Here is a 14,851-nt window from a genome sequence, read left to right as displayed (position 1 = left end):
TGTTTTTATTTCACTTACTCTCCCTGTAGACTCCTGAGTTTTTAAAAAGTGCTCCCGTTTCACAAAATTACTAACACAAATGATCAGGTACTTGAGCAAGTATTATTTCTTCTGAGGAAAGTTAACAGGACTCAAAGATGCTGTTACCAAGATTGGAGTGCTCTAGCTTAGAAAAGATTTCATGAAGACAGAAGTTGTCTTTGAGTGAGTCTCATAATTGTGAGAGAGATTCGTGTACAATATGCAGTACTGAGGAACTACTGAGCCACTGCCCGAGGTGGTAAGGGCTCCACCTCTGGGTCTTGCAGGCGTCTTTAGGTCATTTAGCAGGCATTGTTGATAATTGAATTAGGTAACTTTTTATATTCTTCTCAACGTGGTTTTCTGTGTCTATGGCAATGAGATAACTCAATATTGGAAATAATACTGAAAATGTAATTTTAAAATGTCCTAGTAATATCGGTGATGTAATTATTGTTAGGCCGGATATAGAGAACACATTATTGCATACTTTTTGTTTGTTTGTTTCCAAGCCAGGGCCTCTCTACTTACAAGGAGCTTTGTTCTCTGGCAAGTGATCTTAGTCAACCAGATCTGGTGTATAAATTTATGAATTTAGCCAATCATCATGCAATGTGGAACTCGAGGAAGGTAAGTTTCTATCATTGGACAATTTTTATTTTTCACTTCCCCCCAAAACCAAATTTGTTGCATTGGTGGATAGTGGCAGTTGATACACATTGTGTTTTGTAAAAGTGTGTCTAGAGAGAACTAGACCACCACATGGGTGCTTTGTTAATTGTGAAAGCAGGGACACTCAATAAATCGGGCTCAATTCAGGGACAAGTTTGGGAAGGAGAATGTTGTGATCTTCATATATTTAACATGTTAACATTTTACTACAATAGGTGTATCTGACCCACTTCATCATCTTTTTATTTTAGGGTGCTGCTTTTGGTTTTAATGTAATTGCTACTAAAGCTGGAGAACAGCTGGCTCCTTTTCTGCCTCAACTGGTTCCTCGTCTCTATCGTTATCAGTTTGATCCCAACCTTGGTATTCGGCAGGCCATGACAAGTATTTGGAATGCACTGGTCACTGACAAATCAACGGCAAGTATCTGACTACTTGTCCGATTACTCCCCGAATTGCAACCCAATGCCTTTCTTCCTTTCTACTTCGTATACTTTTTGTTTAAACAAATAAACTTTCTTTCATTCCTTGCTTTCTTCTTTCAAAGTATCAAATAATGCTTATGGCAGCATTTAGTGAAATCTGAAAAATGGAAGCAATCGAAGTGTCCATTGGGTGGCTGGTAAGGAAATGGTAGTATATTCACACACATGGAATACTACATGCATTTTGATATGGAGAAGGGCATGGTTCCTACATTCAACAAGTTCACTTAGTTGAAGACATAGACAAGGAAGCAGGCAATTACCTTATATGGTTTTCTCTCTTGGTTTTCTATCATCTGGTTGCTTCTCATATTCCATTCCACTGTTAGATAGGAGGATTTCTTAGGGCTTGCCTCTGAGTACCTTGGAGGCTCTTTGGATTACCGAAAAAACTGAGTGTATCATCAGTTCTTGTTAACAAATGGGTAGTTGTATATCAAAACAAAACAGAGGCTGGAAAGAGTAAACTCATCTTTCATTCGGAACAATCATAATACTTCTTTATGTGCCAGACACCGTGTAATGTGTCAGCGATGTAAAGACGAGTGAGATCCTGTCCCTATGCTTGAGGTGTCAGTGTGATGGAGCAGTGCAGTTATTGTCTGGTCTGATCCGTGCTTATGAGGGTGCTGTGGGAACACAGAGCAGTGTAGGCCAGTCCTTTCTGCAAAGTGATGCCTGATTAGAATCTTGAGGGACAAGGAGGCGTTAGCCAGGCAAGTAGAACCTGGAAGGAAATTATAGGTAGAGGTAGGACTGGAGATGAGATAGAGCATGAGACCTTCACCATTAGATGGGTCACAGAGGGTTTGGATTCATGTCCAGGTGACTGGACTTTATCCTCAGGCACTGTGGAATTAAGGATCAAATTTGTATTTTAGAATGATCACTCTGGCAGCTTTCAGTAACCAAAGTGGGGGAAAGAGTGGAGGGCTAAGAGGCCTAGAGAGACTCTTAGGTGGTTACATACAGAAAGATGGTCATTGTGGTTGAGAGATGAATAATTTGACTATTGATGAATTTTGCATTTTTAATTTTATTGCTTTGTTTTCATTAGGTGGATAAGTATTTGAAAGAAATTCTTCAAGATTTGATTAAGAACCTTACCAGCAACATGTGGCGAGTTCGAGAATCCAGGTACTATTTTTGGAAGTACAAAACTAATCAAATACAACTGATTTTTTTTCATTCAAATTTCCAGGTTTTATACGTTGTGCCAAACTACTAAAAACATATTAATGGTTGGGTTAGACATTTATCGTTGTTGAATATTTTAAACTCTGGGCAGTACTTTTACTTAGTTGTCTTGGTTTTTACAAGCATGAATTTATAGTAGATGATCACTTATTAAATTAGTAGACATCAAGATGTATTTATATACTGTCATGACTTTGTAGGGTGGGATTTATTTACACATATATAATCTATGCTAGGCCCTAGGGATGGGTACACTGGTAAGTAAAAAATGGTGTATCATCTCAAAGAGATTGTATTATTGTTGTGGGAAACAGACATTTGATGACTAAATGCCATATGTCTGTGGTATAGTTGAGGCACCACGGAGAGAATAGTCATTGTTGTCTTGGAGTGGGGTGGTTAAGAATCCATGTTTTTATTTGATGAGAATGTTTCATAGTAAAATATTGGGCTTTCTTGGTCATATATTTGAAACCAAAATGTTTATTTGCAGCTGTTTGGCTCTGAATGATTTATTGAGAGGAAGACCTTTAGATGACATCATTGATAAGCTTCCAGATATTTGGGAAACTCTTTTTAGAGTACAAGATGATATAAAGGTATTATAGAAATAAATCTGCATTTATTCATAGAATAACTTAAACCAGAATTATTAAAATGTGTTATATATTTTGAAATTTGATATCCAGACTGTTTTGAAAGACCACAATTTCCCTCCAAAATTTCAGTCTTGACGTATTTGAATCTTCAGTCTTTATATCTAAATTTTACTTTTCTTTTTTTAAGTTGCTACTGCTTCACTTTATTTCAATAGAGATCTCATGATGCTATTGATTAGGGATAAATAACAGTTTGGAAATAAACCAGAATAACTATTTTGATCAATTTCATAAATTGGATTGGTCATTCCCAACTAATGTGACAATTGCTCTTAATTTTTCCTGGGCGGTCTAAATTTTAGATATTTTGATATCTTACCATTAAAATTAGGTTCTTCAGTTTTACCTTTCTTTTGCTTTGTTCATTAGAGATATTTTAAGTCTTCCAGAATCCTCACATAGCTCTTTATACATTTATTTTTATAATATATTTAGGTTTTAAACTGTTATACCAAATAGCTATATTTTTATAAGGTCAAAATAGGTCAGACCTAATTCAATAAAATAATATACCATGGTAATATGTTCCTTGATGGGCAAAGAGCCTAATGAAGCCCAATTTTTTACCTGGTATTGAAAGTAGGATTTTTCACTAGTCTGTGTAGAGTTGAAGGTAGTTTTTATGCATTGTGGGGTAGATGAGAAGGAAACTTTCTAACTTGTATAATGCCAAACTTTTCTTATTTTTAGGAATCTGTACGAAAAGCAGCAGAACTAGCTCTGAAAACTCTGAGCAAGGTGAAAACTCTTATCTTCATTGGGGGATGAAGTGGGGCAGGGTTCTAAGTGACAATGACAATAATGTCTCATTTTTTTGTCAAAAAATGACATTTAGTTGCGGAGCAATTGGTTTCAGGTTATAGTTCATTGTTCTTACAATGCATGTGAAACTGGGTGCTGGTACACTATAATTCTAGTATTTTTAACAAAGTATGTCTCTGGTCTTTTTAAATGGTGAGCTTCTGTGGGCCTTTATATAAGGTACAGCTTTCACTGGACTCTGAAGAACACATTACTCATTTAGATCGAGAGACATCATTCTTTTCTTTTTGCTGTTGCTATGTTTATGTGTTAATCTGCCTTTCATATTTATGAGGTTGGCAAGCTTATTAGTTTCCCACTTGAACTTGATTTTGTGACATATCTGGGACTTCTATATTGTAGCCGTATAAACCTCACCATAGGTCACATGGTTAAATGCTTTCTTATAAATGTTCTCTAGATTCACTCATTCTTTTCTGTGGATATGGGAAGTAGGAAGTGTTTTGTCAGATGAATGCTTTATCGGGTGAGAGTTCAGTTTCACTAATTTCCATGCTCTTTGTATGTGAGGTTTGTGTGAAAATGTGTGACCCAGCCAAAGGAGCAGCTGGCCAGAGAACCATTGCTGTCCTTCTCCCTTGCCTTCTGGACAAAGGAATGATGAGTCCTGTGACAGAAGTTCGAGCCCTCAGGTGTGAATCAGTGGGTGATGGGAATGTACTAGATTTACTTAGTTCCTAGCCATTCAGTAGAGATTGAGTTTCTTTTAATATGAGATTCTTAAAAGTATGGAGAAGTGCCTTGAGGAGAATCTGAGGTGACTAGAACATGAGAAAAGTTGTGAGAACATTTTTGTACATTCTCATGGAAACCTTGTTTTCGACCAAGAAACCTTGTTTTCTGCCATTCTGCCTCGACCTTGAGTAAAATGTTTATAGTCGTCGGCCTCTGTCCCAGCAAGCACCTCTTCCCATTATGCCCTAGGTTCGTGCTTGTTCGCTGTACCACTGTAATATTTCACAGCTTATTAAGTTTAAAATAAACAGTTTACCACCTGCAATAATTAAATGTTAAAAAAAACCGCTCATGTGTTTAGGTATTTGTGGCTATTTTAAGTTAAAATCAACAGTGAAGGATTCTAGTTTGTGGTGTTTTTGTTTTTAAGCTAGAATGCTATCTGGGAAGTTCATGTGTTCTATTTTTATTTCACTCTTAAAATTAGGTTAGATTAATTTTACTAACAGTATTACATTGTAACTAAATAGTTACATTGTAACTAAATAGTTAATGAGGGAAAGTTCTTTTAGAAGGATTCGCCTAACAAATGCAAAGGAATGACAAAATTAAGACATAACCATTTTGCTATCCTCTAGAATAATTTAGGTAATGATCATTAGTGACTTAATCCACTGGTGAGAAAGGCTGATGGTGAACTTTATAATGGGTGATTCAGGCTAACCAAACTTGAACACACTGATCACTCTGAACTTGATTTAGCCTACAGATTTGTACAAGTGACAGAGGAACACGTTCGGTAACACCATCAAGATACAATCAGTGAGGACAAATAAATTTAAAAAAAGGATGGAGGGCACTGTTAAAAACGATTCAAGAAATGAAGTAAATTGCAACGTGTGGATAGTTCTAACAAACTTAAACACGTTTGTGAAACAGTCTGGGAAATTTGGATATTAGCTCATGAAAAAATTATTAATATTTTTTAAGTGTACAAAGACATTTATGATGAAGAGTGCTTGCCTCTTAGTGATACGTACTGAAGTTTAGTTTGGGGTTATTCTTTAAAATAATACAGTAGCAGGAGGAAAAAGTGTGTCTCTGTGTATATATGAAACTAAATTGGCCAAAGGCTGCTAACTGTTGTTCTGGGTGGAGAATACACAGCATTTTATTTGTGAATCTCTGTACTTTCATATATGCGTGAATATTTCTATAATAAAAAGCTAAAAAAACATCATGCTAAGAAGAGGCTCTAACCGTGAATATATTCCTGTATGCAGTAAACTACAGAACATCCTCATGATTAGATTTGCAGGGCTTCTTTTGTTCAAAGGACTGAGGAGTTGTGTTCTGTGTGTCTGTAGCATTAACACCCTTGTGAAGATCAGCAAAAGTGCAGGAGCCATGTTGAAACCACATGCACCAAAACTCATCCCAGCTCTGCTGGAGTCCTTAAGTGTATTGGAACCCCAAGTTCTCAATTATTTGAGCCTTCGGGCTACAGACCAAGAAAAGGTGAGTTGACAACACAGGCATTTTGCTAAGTACCATGAATGAGGAGCCCTGTTAAGCTGCTGCGATCCCGCTGAACAGTCCATCCATTGTCTATAGACAAACGACATGACTTGAATGATACTTTGACCACTCTCAAAACAGCTCAATTACTATAATCACATGCAGTGTTTTTTTTTTTTTATATGGGTGGGCAGGGAGCAGGCTTACACACTATCTTTTGAATCACATGAAAATGACACTTCCATTCAAAAAATGCATTAACATTTAACAGTTTTTTGTACATTTGTTTATTTTTTTCAGGGTTAGGTCTATACCCTCAGAGTCCTATGGACCACTCTTGCCCAACAAGAGGATTTGTGTTTAGACTTTGGCATAGTCCAAAATTATTCTGCTTTTTAACATACACTATAGTTGCCTAGTCTCTGATCAGAGTTGCTTTTTAAAAAAAGTTCAGATGAAACATTTATTGTGAAAAATTAAAACAACAAAAAGAGTAGAAGTAATTCCCTAGGAATCTCCTCTCCCCTATTAGTACAGTATCATTCCTGATGAGTAACCATTGTAAACAGTTTCCTGTGTCCTTTTTTCAAATTTTTTGTAGTCATAGACTGCAAAACCAAACAAACATTCTAACCTTAAAATAGAATCAGACTGTGAATGTTGCTTTTGAATGTTGCTTATGAATGACTATTTGATTTTCTACAACTTGCTTTTTGTCTATAATATATCATGTCTCTATATAGATCAATTTCATTTTTTTATACATTTTATTGGGGAACATTGGGGAACAGCATGTTTCTCCAGGGCCCATCAGCCCCAAGTCGTCCTTCAGTCTGGTTGTGGAAGGTGCAGCTCAGCTCCAAGTCCAGTTGCCATTTTCAATATTTAGTTGCAGGGGGTTCAGCTAAATACTGAACCGGCAACCTTGTTGAGAGCTCGCGCTCTAACCAACTGAGCCATCTGGCCGCCCCTCCAGCAGCTCAGAGTCTTCAACCTAGTTGTGGAGGGCGCAGCTCACTGGCTCATGTGGGAATTGAACTGGCAACCCTGTTGTTCAGAGCTCGCGCTCTAACCTACTGAGCGATCCTGCCGCCCCTATTTCATTCTTTTTAATGCATGCCTGGTATTCTACAGTGAAGTGATTTTGAATTTTTTTAGGAGAGATTTTGTGGTACCAAAGGTTATGAATGTTCTGTTTTCTCCACCTCTTTGCCAACCTTGAATAACATCAACCTGATAAGCAACAATGTCATTGTTCTAATTTACACTTTCCTGTTATTAGTGTTGTCCATTGTCTTTTCATATTGTATTAGCTATTTTTATTTCTCCTGTGAATTGTGTTTCTATTCCATGCTTGTTTTTGTACTTGACTTGTTTATGTTTTTACATTTGTATTTGTTTAATGGACTGTCAACCCCCATCATATAGATTGTAAATGTTTTGTCAGTTGACTATTTGATTTGTAACTTGCCTACACCGTTCCAATAACTTTCTTTTCCTTTTGCCTCTAATATTGCTGTTTTTCTCCATTCATCATTCTTCCTTCTTTTTGCAGTTATCTTGCCTCTTCCTAGGTTCCCACCTACTAAGAGTTGAGAATTAGGAAATAAAAATTCTAGTCCAGACTCTGCAGCTGTAGGCAAGTCACTCTGTATGCCTTACTTTTCTCATTCTTACGTCTGGATAGTGTTTTCTTCTCCTACAGTGTAGTTAGACTAAAATACCACTGTAGATGTGAAGGCCCTTTACAAAGTTAGTGCAATAAATGTATGAATTTTTTTGTTGCTTAGAGGTAATTTTTAAAACCCTTAGATAGAAATTTATTTAGTCTTTTCCTTTATTTAGTGGAGAACCTGAGGCTCAAGAAGGAGGACTTGCTCAGAGCCATTTTATGTTAATTTCTAACTTGACTGAATTTCTCACCTGTAGTGAGATTCTGCCTCTGCAGGTAAATGGTTGAGTGTAGGTCAAAAAAAATTGGAGTTAGACTTATGTTTGACTTTGTTGTTTCTACATGTTTTTTTTAAAAAGATTCTTCAATTTGGCGTAAAGTCCTTTTATGGGAGTGTGTGGAGTTTCTTTTTGTATAAATTGAATGTGCTGAGTGTCTTCCGTTTGTGTTCTCAGGCTGCGATGGATAGTGCTCGACTCAGTGCTGCCAAATCCTCCCCCATGATGGAAACAATCAACATGGTCAGTGCCTAATGTAATGAGAAAGTCGAAGTTTGTTTGCTTACCTTAGAGTGTAATTGTTCAACGTCTTCAGGTTACATTCAATGAAGTGGAGATTTGAGGGATAAGTGAAGAACCTATTGTGACTGCAGCTTTTTCTTAGTATACTTCTTTTTTCTTCTGCATTACTAAATGGAATAAATAATTTTCTACATGTCAGAATCTGTTAGTCCACATTTGTGTTCATAGGAGAACAGTATACTCAGAGATCTCTGTGTAGGTCTCTGTCTTTGGCCTGTCCACGTGGTGAGGTTAAGGTTTTTGTCTTTGAGAGGACCTATGATGAAGTGCACAGCAGCATAAAGGCAGGGGAGGAGAATTGAGCAGTGCTGATACGTTGTTTCAGTCACAGGAAGGGATTTGCAGGAAAGAGCTGCTTGGCCCCCCCGGGTTCTAAATTCCTGGACTCTTGGATTAGGAGTCACCAGAGTCACTGAAGTTGACTACTGTGCACACCCTGGGTGGTTAACTGAGAGTTTGGGAGCTACTGGAAATGGTTTTGCTGAGCAAATCACAGGCGGGACAAGAGAAGTAGATGTTTTTGTGGTGCTTACTGGAGGACTTAACCAAAATTTGGTTTAAGTATGTTATGTCTTAGTTGGGTTATTCGGGGGTGGAGGGAAGAAAGCTTAAAGAAATAGGAATAGGAATAGATAGCAAACACCACATGCTCATTAATTATAGAATATATTTCATTGCACTTAAAAAAATAAAGTATGGCAAAATCGGCTAAGAAGTCAACTTATCAGATGGTTTGGTAGGGCAGGCCCACTGAAGGTCAGGTTTAATCTGGGTCTTTCACATTAAACATGGATTGGTAAAGAAGAGGTAGGCCCAGAGAGGTCCTTTTTTTATTGGGTAATCATTATTTTCTTCCTTAGTAAGTCAGTGTTTTTCATCATTTTTGGTTTATACTTAACGTTGAATCACCAATGAATGGTTTTTCTGTTTGTAGTACAGTGGTGGTTTTAACATTGAAATCAGAGCAAAATTAAACCAGCTATTTGTCAACTTCATGTCAAATCCAGTGAGCACATATTTGACATGGGCAATTTTTAATTGAAGATGTGGTATGGACCTAATTATTTGCTAAGGATAATTTATGTTTATTCTTTTCCAAAAGTGCCTGCAATACCTTGATGTGTCGGTGCTGGGTGAGCTAGTTCCTAGATTATGTGAACTGATCAGAAGTGGTGTAGGTCTTGGAACTAAGGTAAGTAAGTGTATTTTTCACAAGGGTAATTTTCATTAGTTTGGGCTACAGAAATATAACAGCTATCATGTTTGAAATTCATATTTTTTCATAAAATCTAATATTTATGTTAATCATTTCATTTTCATGGTTGCACTCATAACATGTAACTCATTCAGGAAATAATGAAACACGTATCTTGTTTAGTAAATATGTCTTATTTTTTTAATGGTCTTATTTTTTAAATGGAATCACTTCTCTCCCCAGGTTGCCTCTGGGTCCTCATTCATTATCATTTACTAGTGGAAATGCACATCCAGTTTTCAAAGCTTGGCTGTTTTAGCATTTTCCACAAAGGAGGGCTCAGCAGGTGTTTGGATAGGAAAATGTTTTTCTCTCCGAGATTTTTCAAGGATCAGACCCAGCCTCCCCACACTTAAAAACAAACAACTCACATTTTTTTCTTCTGACAAAATTAACACTTGCTTGTATTTAAAAACTTAGCATTTATAAATCTGGAGAAAGTTAAAATTTGTCCTGGAGATGATTACTCTTAATATTTCAGAGTGTTTCCTTCTGGTATTTTCTGTGAAAGTGTCTTCTATAGTGTCCTCTTTAATGGCCATATGATACTTTGTTGTGTGACTCAAACGTCATTTATTTTAATCCATCAAGGAGCATCTGATTTGTTTTCAGCTTTTTTGATACTAAACAAAGCACTGTGATGAATGTCTTGGGACACATCTGAAGCTATTTCTTTTGGTTAAATCTCTAGAACTGGAAATGTTAGAACAAGGATGGACAAGATGACGTGTTGCCCTCCTGAAAGAGTGGACCAGTGTTCTTTTCTCATTTGCAGTGTATGAGAGCGCACATCTTCCAGGTGGAGGTTTTGAAAGAAACCTCTGCATTGCTAATTTTAAATAAGAGATTTCCTCATTCTAGATTGAATCCTGGAGGGGCTGTTAGGCTTCAAGTATGTCTTGAAATCTTTGACACCTGAAACAGAGGGTTTGCTAGAGCATTATGACCATCAAATTTAGACCTTTGCCTTTGTACCCTTGTAGGGAGGCTGTGCCAGTGTCATTGTGTCATTAACTACTCAGTGTCCCCAGGACCTAACTCCTTACTCAGGTGAGTTTGTCAAAACCGTATGTGGTGATATTTTTGTATGGCCATGTCTTGTGTGACCAGGTTTTAAAAGAAAAAATAATCATCATTCAGACATGCTTGTGATACTGTGTACTTTTTCTCCTCTTAATCTTCCCCCTTTATCTATTTTGTTTGCGAAATGTGAAGGATGATCAAGTATAGTGAGTTTTCACTGTTTTCTAAGTGTTTGATTATTCCTTAGTGGTGGAAGGAGGTAAAAGTATCTGTCACCTTGTAGGATTTGTTTACCATTTATAACTAATTTTACATCAGCATTTTTCTCCTCTTTTATTGACTCCCAAATGGGTCTAATAAATTTTATGTACCTAGTTCACATTTTTGCAACTTTTCCCCACAATATTCTTGACACAGATTAATTTTTAATTTTGTATCAGGCAAAAGGAAGCAAATGGGTAGTACAAATGTAACATACAAGGGTTCTAAACTACCATGGAAAAAAATCAGATATTATTATAGGGTTAAGCTTGTTTTGGTTCTGGGAACAGAGCAAAACATTTGGTAAACCAAGTATCAGATTTTTCTACTTTGTTTCTGATAGGTAAACTTATGAGTGCTTTGCTTAGTGGCCTAGCAGATCGGAACAGTGTAATTCAGAAATCCTGTGCATTTGCCATGGGCCACTTAGTTCGGGTGAGTTGAATCTCTTACTTAGTTAAGTAATTATACTCTGATAATTATAAAGAACTGAATAGGATTGTTTCTTTTTCAGACTTCACGGGATAGCAGCACGGAGAAACTCTTGCAGAAGCTCAATGGCTGGTATATGGAGAAAGAAGGTACCTTTCTTACCTTACTTTGTATTATTTTAAATTTAGATGTTAATGACCTAATAAAACAATACAAATCAGGTCTCACCCTCTATGATTTTATGTGCTTTGCTAGGAACATTTTGAATTGATTTTACTGATTTGTTTTGCTGTGGTGCAAGTTGCACAATCGTCTGTTTAGATCCGTTACCCTTAAAAACAACAAGTATCATAAAGATTCTTTCTTTTTTCTGCTTCTCTTCAGAACCCATCTACAAGACCTCTTGTGCTTTGACTATTCATGCTATTGGACGATACAGTCCTGATGTGTTGAAGAATCATGCCAAAGAAGTTTTGCCTTTGGCATTTCTAGGCATGCATGAAATTGCTGATGAGGAGAAATCAGAAAAAGAAGAATGTAACTTATGGACTGAAGTGTGGCAGGAGAATGTACCTGGTTAGTAATCCGTACCTGTGAATTAAACCTGTTTTTTAAGAATCACAGCTGGAGTTCTTTAATCCTATTTTGTATTTGTAAACTCCTATAGTTACTTTCCCAGGACCATAATGACATGTGTCCCATTTGGTTTTGAGCCTGCCAAATTGCTGAGCTCTCAAGGTTGGCTCTCAGAGCTCTTCTCTTTCCTCCTCCATTGCTGCCCATGTGAGAGAGTGGAAACTCTGCCCCAGCAGAGCAGAACTTGACTTACTGTAGCTGAGAGTGAATAGTGATTTTTCTGTTGCCATAGAGTACTATTTTAGAGTAGTGCTTCTCTTGTATTTTACCTTGACACACACTAGTGGATGATGACCATTTGCATGACACTCTCCTGTGGACATAGCCAAGTTTGTAAAGCCCTGCTATTGTAAAGATGCATCGCAACACCACCCACTTTCTTTCTCAGAAAGTAGTATAATGTAACCATTGAGAATCACTGCTTTAGACTGACGGTCACTGACTTTTATTCAGACTTAGAAAATTCAATTATTTTTTTGTGGGTCTCACTTAAAGGTTGCTTTAATTTTGCTTTTCGTAATCTAGGTTCCTTTGGTGGCATTCGGTTATACATGCAGGAGTTGATTACCATTACCCAGAAGGCTTTACAGTCTCAGTCCTGGAAAATGAAAGCCCAGGGTGCAATTGCCATGGCATCAATTGCAAAGCAAACCAGCTCACTCGTACCTCCATATCTGGGAATGATTCTGACTGCATTACTGCAAGGCCTGGCTGGAAGAACATGGGCAGGAAAGGTAAAGGAACCATTCGTGCCCAGTTAAATCTAAGGTATCCTTAAAGGATTATGACTTCATCTTTCATTTCCTATCAAAATTAGAATCTGGTTTTGTGGGGCATCACATTCTTTTTGTGAACCAGATTTTCTAGCCAATGGGAAGCTTTGGGTAAACTTTGCCCGATTAAGTATGATATTTTATCCAAGTGCAATGCACATGTTGTTGAATACTGCACAGTTGTGCTGGAGATTGATTTTTATTGATCATGTTCAGCTTACCAAGATAAATCTCAAACCATTTTGGTCACCATTCTGTACCTGTTGATCTCATGAAGAGATCAGGATGGGGCATATGTGAAGTGGAGTAGCAAGGTGAGCTGCCTGAACCTGGACCCGAGGATGCCTATCTGGGGCTTATGAATTAGTAGCAGTCTTTTTTTTATATAAGGGCGATAGTAGGATACTTATAACGAACAGTCAGTGGGGAAAGTGAAATTGTGGCAGCATATAATGATCTAGTTGATAAAAAAGTCAGTAGTGTTCAGTGCAGTACTGCAGAAGAAGTACTGGGCTGGGAGTCAGATGTCGTTCTAATTCCATGGTTGACACGCTTGCCTGTGTTGACCTTGGGCAAGTCAGTTCTCTAGGCTTTATGAAATAGAGATAGTCAGTGATCCTGCTTCTGTGGATGTACTTGTTAAACAGGAAAGTACATTGAAGAGAAAGTGGTTCTAATTAATTTTTGTTGTCATAGCTTTTAAATATTCCTGAGGTAATTGTAGTTACACTACAGAATGAAAATGAAATGCGTGCTTAGTAGTATTTTCTCATGTTTCAACCCTGTAGGAAGAACTGTTGAAAGCCATCGCCTGTGTGGTGACAGCTTGCAGGTAAATGTTCTTTCGATGACGATGCCGTTTCTTAAGATGAGCCTGAAAGCTGTGGCCTTTATTAACTGTTGTAATGCTTTTGTATGGATCCTGCAGTGCAGAGCTGGAAAAGCCTGTGCCCAATCAGCCTAGCACAAATGAGATTCTCCAGGCTGTTCTGAAGGAGTGTTGCAAAGAGAATCTCAAATATAAGATTGTAGCAATCAGCTGTGCAGCAGATGTCTTGAAGGCCACTAAAGAAGACAGATTCCAGGAGTTTTCTGACATTGTCATACCTCTCATTAAGAAGGTAATGGCCGCCTATATCCTCTCAGGTCTGATTATACTTTAAAAGTTGAAAAAAAGGAAAATATTTTTCTGTGTTTTGTTTGCATATTTTATTAGAATTAGTGTAGCTGCAAGTAGCAGAAAATGCCAAAATGTCATGGCCTCAAACAAGATAGACATTTGTGTCTCACATAATAGTTTAGAGGTTCTGGCTCTTTGTGGCTCCCAGCTCTGCCATCCCTAGGGTGTGGTTACTATCCGGCATTCCAGGCAGGTGATGGCAAAGGGGATGAATAAAGGATCAGAGCAGGCATGTCAGTTCTTTTCTAAGGAGAGTTCTGGGAATGCTCCATGGTACTTTTACCTCTGTCCCGTTGGCCAGTGCTTAGCCAGGTGGCCACACCTGGCTGCAGATTCATTCCAGGTGTCCATTAGCCCTCCGTGGGAGAAGGGGAGAGTGGATTTACTTTTAAAACAAAGCAGAAAGCTGAGTTTATTGCAGGGGTTTCAACCCGCAAGCCAGGAATCATAAGGTTACCGGAGCAGTGAGTTCTGAGAGTGGGTGTTGGAGTGGATGAACGGTCTGTGTCATAGCTATAATCAGCTTTCCTTATGTGCACGTGCGGAAGGCACCCCAGTTAGAGGGAAGGCAGGGAGCTCAGTGTGTCACTATTAATTGTCTCTGCCATATATTGGGGGATTTTGATTAAAGAAAAGAGACTTTCATTTGGAAAATGAAATACTTGTTTTTAAAGTTGGAGCACTTGTTCAAAGAAAGAAGGGTATAGTTTATGTTTTTGTGAGACAAATATTTTAAATAGCATTCTTATTTCCTGTGTTGCTGTGAATTTTTACTTGTTTTCTTTGAGCAAAAAGGCTCCTTAAATAATCTGTTACATACATAATGATAGCGTATGGATTTGGGAGACTTGTATTTTAAATTGGTGGTATCACCCGCTAGCTAGATGAGGTATTCTCAATCTGTTGTCTTATTACAACAGAATTTGGATTTAGATCATTACCAAGATCATTATGCAAGTCTTCTTATGTTGTGCTCAAAATACTACATA

General features: G+C 37.6%; 1 protein-coding gene across 5 annotated transcripts in view; it reads left to right on the top strand.

Annotated features, from left to right (window-relative positions):
- The window catches only part of ECPAS (Ecm29 proteasome adaptor and scaffold), a 100,631-nt gene that overhangs the window by 74,240 nt on the left and 11,540 nt on the right, over positions 1 to 14,851 (top strand). For all 5 annotated transcript variants that reach the window (XM_081065482.1, XM_081065484.1, XM_081065481.1 and 2 more), the window contains 16 exons: positions 534 to 651; positions 945 to 1,112; positions 2,236 to 2,315; positions 2,869 to 2,974; positions 3,725 to 3,772; positions 4,367 to 4,488; positions 5,899 to 6,049; positions 8,177 to 8,242; positions 9,405 to 9,494; positions 10,541 to 10,607; positions 11,185 to 11,276; positions 11,356 to 11,422; positions 11,658 to 11,849; positions 12,435 to 12,643; positions 13,471 to 13,514; positions 13,611 to 13,803. In XM_081065482.1, coding sequence (XP_080921608.1) covers positions 534 to 651; positions 945 to 1,112; positions 2,236 to 2,315; positions 2,869 to 2,974; positions 3,725 to 3,772; positions 4,367 to 4,488; positions 5,899 to 6,049; positions 8,177 to 8,242; positions 9,405 to 9,494; positions 10,541 to 10,607; positions 11,185 to 11,276; positions 11,356 to 11,422; positions 11,658 to 11,849; positions 12,435 to 12,643; positions 13,471 to 13,514; positions 13,611 to 13,803 — 1,813 coding nt within the window. The remainder of the gene's footprint in view (positions 1 to 533; positions 652 to 944; positions 1,113 to 2,235; positions 2,316 to 2,868; positions 2,975 to 3,724; positions 3,773 to 4,366; positions 4,489 to 5,898; positions 6,050 to 8,176; positions 8,243 to 9,404; positions 9,495 to 10,540; positions 10,608 to 11,184; positions 11,277 to 11,355; positions 11,423 to 11,657; positions 11,850 to 12,434; positions 12,644 to 13,470; positions 13,515 to 13,610; positions 13,804 to 14,851) is intronic.

Source organism: Rhinolophus hipposideros, assembly GCF_964194185.1.
Source record: "Rhinolophus hipposideros genome assembly, chromosome: 11".
NCBI lineage: Eukaryota > Metazoa > Chordata > Mammalia > Chiroptera > Rhinolophidae > Rhinolophus > Rhinolophus hipposideros.
Note: the sequence above shows the minus strand (reverse complement) of the source record. Positions and strands in the feature narration are given on the sequence as shown.